The sequence below is a fragment of the Dichomitus squalens genome (genome assembly GCF_000275845.1).
Source record: "Dichomitus squalens LYAD-421 SS1 unplaced genomic scaffold DICSQscaffold_218, whole genome shotgun sequence".
In the NCBI taxonomy this organism is placed as follows: Eukaryota; Fungi; Basidiomycota; class Agaricomycetes; order Polyporales; family Polyporaceae; genus Dichomitus; species Dichomitus squalens.
Genome location: NW_006767100.1, coordinates 1 through 3,433, shown reverse-complemented (window position 1 = coordinate 3,433; position 3,433 = coordinate 1). Strand labels below are relative to the sequence as shown.

At 57.4% G+C, this 3,433-nt stretch overlaps 1 protein-coding gene across 1 annotated transcript; it reads right to left on the bottom strand.

Annotated features, from left to right (window-relative positions):
• Positions 1-250: 250 nt before the first annotated feature.
• On the bottom strand, positions 251-2,667 carry DICSQDRAFT_175862 (uncharacterized protein; the record flags this gene model as incomplete). The annotated part of the gene is made up of 2 exons (XM_007371726.1): positions 251-547; positions 802-2,667. The coding sequence occupies 2 exons, from the start codon at positions 2,665-2,667 to the stop codon at positions 251-253; spliced, it is 2,163 nt and encodes a 720-aa protein (XP_007371788.1).
• Between the last annotated feature and the right edge of the window lie 766 nt (positions 2,668-3,433).

Sequence of the window (3,433 nt, the reverse complement as noted above, 5' to 3'; positions counted from 1 at the left end):
CCAACCTTAATCATGGCTCGGGCACCGTGGTTGATGCGCGTGCGGCTGCCCTTCGTGCCCAGCTGTAGGCTCATCTGCTCCTGCAGATCGATTCGATCCGCCTTGGAGATGAAGGCCTGCCCTGGTGACACGGCCACCATCGTACAACCCGTGTCAATCAGGCTGTACGCAGGCACGCCGTTAATCATCGTCTCGATGCATATCGGCTGCTGGGCTTCCAGGTCGCGCACTGGTTGATCCTTTGGATCCTTCAACCGGCTATACGGGAATCGTACAGCCACGCGTTCTTGAGGGATTTGGTAGGTGCGGTCGTGGCTTCCAATTGGAAGGACTGCAGGATACGCTTTGCATCGTATTCGATGGAAGACGGGACCGCCTCCTTCTCCTCGTCCGGGGTCGCGAAGACGGGTTCGGCGCGCATGACGTAGAACTTGTCACGGCGGCCTTCGTCGTCATCCCAGTCAGGCTCATCCTCTGGAGAATCGTAGTCCAAGTGGTAGGCGTCGTAATCCGACTCCGGTAGATCCACGTCGTCATCGACGTCGCCCTAGACCTCTCCAGGCATGTCCTCTGGACCGCTCTGTTGCTGTAGGATCTGCTGAGAGAGGCTGTCGGCCTCACCGTCCAAGTCATCGGCGTTGACGATTCGCTGGGCGTACATACGGCCGGACTTGCCATATTGTGGACACTTTGGGTCAGTCGAAATATGACCCTGTCCACTGCACTTGAAGCATTGGGGTTGTTACCCCCCGATGATCTGATGTTGGGAGGTGTCGATTTCGACTGTCCCTGTCGCGGTACCTCTTGACGATGTGGTTGACCGTCCTTACGGAAAGGTTGCCCTTTCTGTTCCAGTCTCTGACCCGAACCGCCTGGTCGAGGTTGTGGGGCCTGTTGAGAAGGGGGTCGATCCTCTCGATACTTCCCTTTGGAAGTAGAGCTATGGCGCGGCGGCGTCGACGTCGACGTCCGCTGTTGTGACCCATCATGCCCTCGACGCGACCTAAAGGAAGCCATTGCTTCCTCTATCTCGCGCGCGGCAGACACGAATGTCATGAAGTCGCCGCGGCGAATGTGCAGGCCCCGGCTGATAGTCAGCTTGCGCTCGATGGAAGCGGGTAGCGCTGCTACAAACCGCTCCTTGATGTCCTGTTGAGTCGGCGGCTGGAACATTCGTTCCGCATAATAGACCAGTCGGTCATACAGCCTCGATACCCCGCCATTGTGAGGTTCGAATCGAACACTCGCAAACTCGCACGCTGCTACAGCGAACTGATCCGTTGGGATGAAACGGCGGTATAGTCCTATGATGGACTCGAGGTGTGACATGGGCCTATCTACTGGCCGTATCGGCGACGTAACCGTCTGCTGATACCAGACTGCCGCTTCACCCGTCAAGCACTGACGGGTGAAGGATATTCTCTGAATATCCAAGTCCAGTCCCCTCAGTCTGAGGGTGTCCAGATAGGACAAGAGATTCTCTAGCCAGACGTTGAAGGCATCGTTGTCGTCCTTTCCATCGAAAGGGTCGGGTGCCTTCAGTTTGATCTGCTTGAGGTATGGCGGTAGTGGTTCGTCGGGGTCCTCACCCAGACACTTGTCGAATATGCTCAGGATCATGCTGATCCTGAGACTGTCTCGGAGATTGGTGTGGTCAGGGCTCGCCGCTACCTGGCTCGGCCCACCCAGTAGAGGCAGCTGATATCCACCAATGTTGGACGTCGCTCCTACGTACGGGGCGGCCGAAGCGGCTGGATGCACCTGTGGTGCACTAGGCCGGTTGCGATGCCCACTTATCGAGCCCATGTTTGAATGAACGTGAGTGGGCGGTGCCGACACGCCGAGTGCAACGTAGGGAGGGTAGGCCACTAACGGCGAGGATCTCGTCGGTGCGCGGTGGGTGTTGTCCTGTCCGAAGCAGACGCTACGGCAACGTTCTGGCTGGGCCGCCACATTGGTGACCCTAACCGTCGCGGCCGCCTGTTGGTTCGGCAGATTCGGCGCGGGCGATCGGGTGGTTCGCGGTCCGTATCCTCGGGGATACGATGGTGGTGTCCTCGAGGCGAGGGTTGTAGGCGACTCCCGACTTCCTGGATGAGACGCAACGCGGTTCGATTGAACCGCGATGCCCGCGTTCTGCTCGCGCTGGTCTCGAGTATGAGCTAGTGCGGCCTCTAACCGTTGATGAAATTCAGGGGCAGGGTTACTGTTCGGTTGAACAGTTTCCCCATCCTGTATCAATCCGAGGCCCATGTCTGGCAACTCCTGCAGTTGCTCCGTCGCCGTTTCATAGGCTATATTTAGTCGGGACGGTGACTCGTCCGCGACCTCTGCAACCGACGGTTGCGCATATTGTTGGTTCGCGGGTTCAGGTGGTGGTGGTTGCAATTGTTGCCCCGACTGCTGTTCAGTAGTGCTCTCCTCCACTATCCTGGCGCGGCGAGTCGGATACGACTCTAGGATCCGCGACGCCCATTCGGGCGTACTTGCCTCTGGATCCAGCGCGTGGTTATGAAGCCACGTCGCCGGGGTGTGTACGCCCTCCATCTCGAGGTTCTCCGCCACGTAAGACAACACCCTACGTGGGGACCATTCCTGGTCGGTGGCCTCAGTTATATACGCCCCAAGCTGGGCAGTGCGCCCTAAAATATTGAGGAACTGTTGCATCCTCAATTGCATGACCGGAGACCTCCGCACTGGTAGTGCATTGGAGGGCTCGTTGTCCCCATCCCCCGCGGTGTCTCATACTGCTAACGCTCCTGCGTTACCAGCAGAGTTCCTATCTCGGTTAGACCTAATGGTCACGTTCCTTAAGGGGTTCGACGCTACTGACGTCGGGTTTACCGCACCCTGCGATATCGCCAGGCTTGCTCGAACTGAGCTATTCTCGGGAGCAACTTCCTGTCGGCGACTAGCAGTAGGCGTCGAACTACTTGCTATGTCCTCAGAGAACCGGCGGGTCCCTGTGGACCTTAGGGGAGCGCCGGTTCGGGGTGAGTCCGCACGTCTGCCAGACGAGCTAGGACCTCCGGGGATAGAGCTTCCTGACGAAGCGTCCGGGTCTCGGGGAGACCGCCTCAGAGGCGAAGCTCGAGTCGAGCTCGCGGTCTCACGGTGTGTCGCGTGTGATGTCGAGGGTTCCGTCATGGTAGGTGCCTAACGCACAATACAATCTAGAAACCCACGTATTCGTGGTATGAAGTGTAAAAAAGTAGTAATGATACGGGTGTCGCCTGATTCACACAAGTCCAAAGTACACTGAACCAATCTCTAGATTGAGAGGGCGTATACTATGGTGGACGTGGTGAAAGGCTGAGAAGCCTTCGCCACGTCGCGCGGATCCAGATGGATCAGCGCCGATCACCATGACGATCCAGATTTAGATACAAGATGTAGATTAACTATGTAGATAAGATAAGATAATGAACGATCC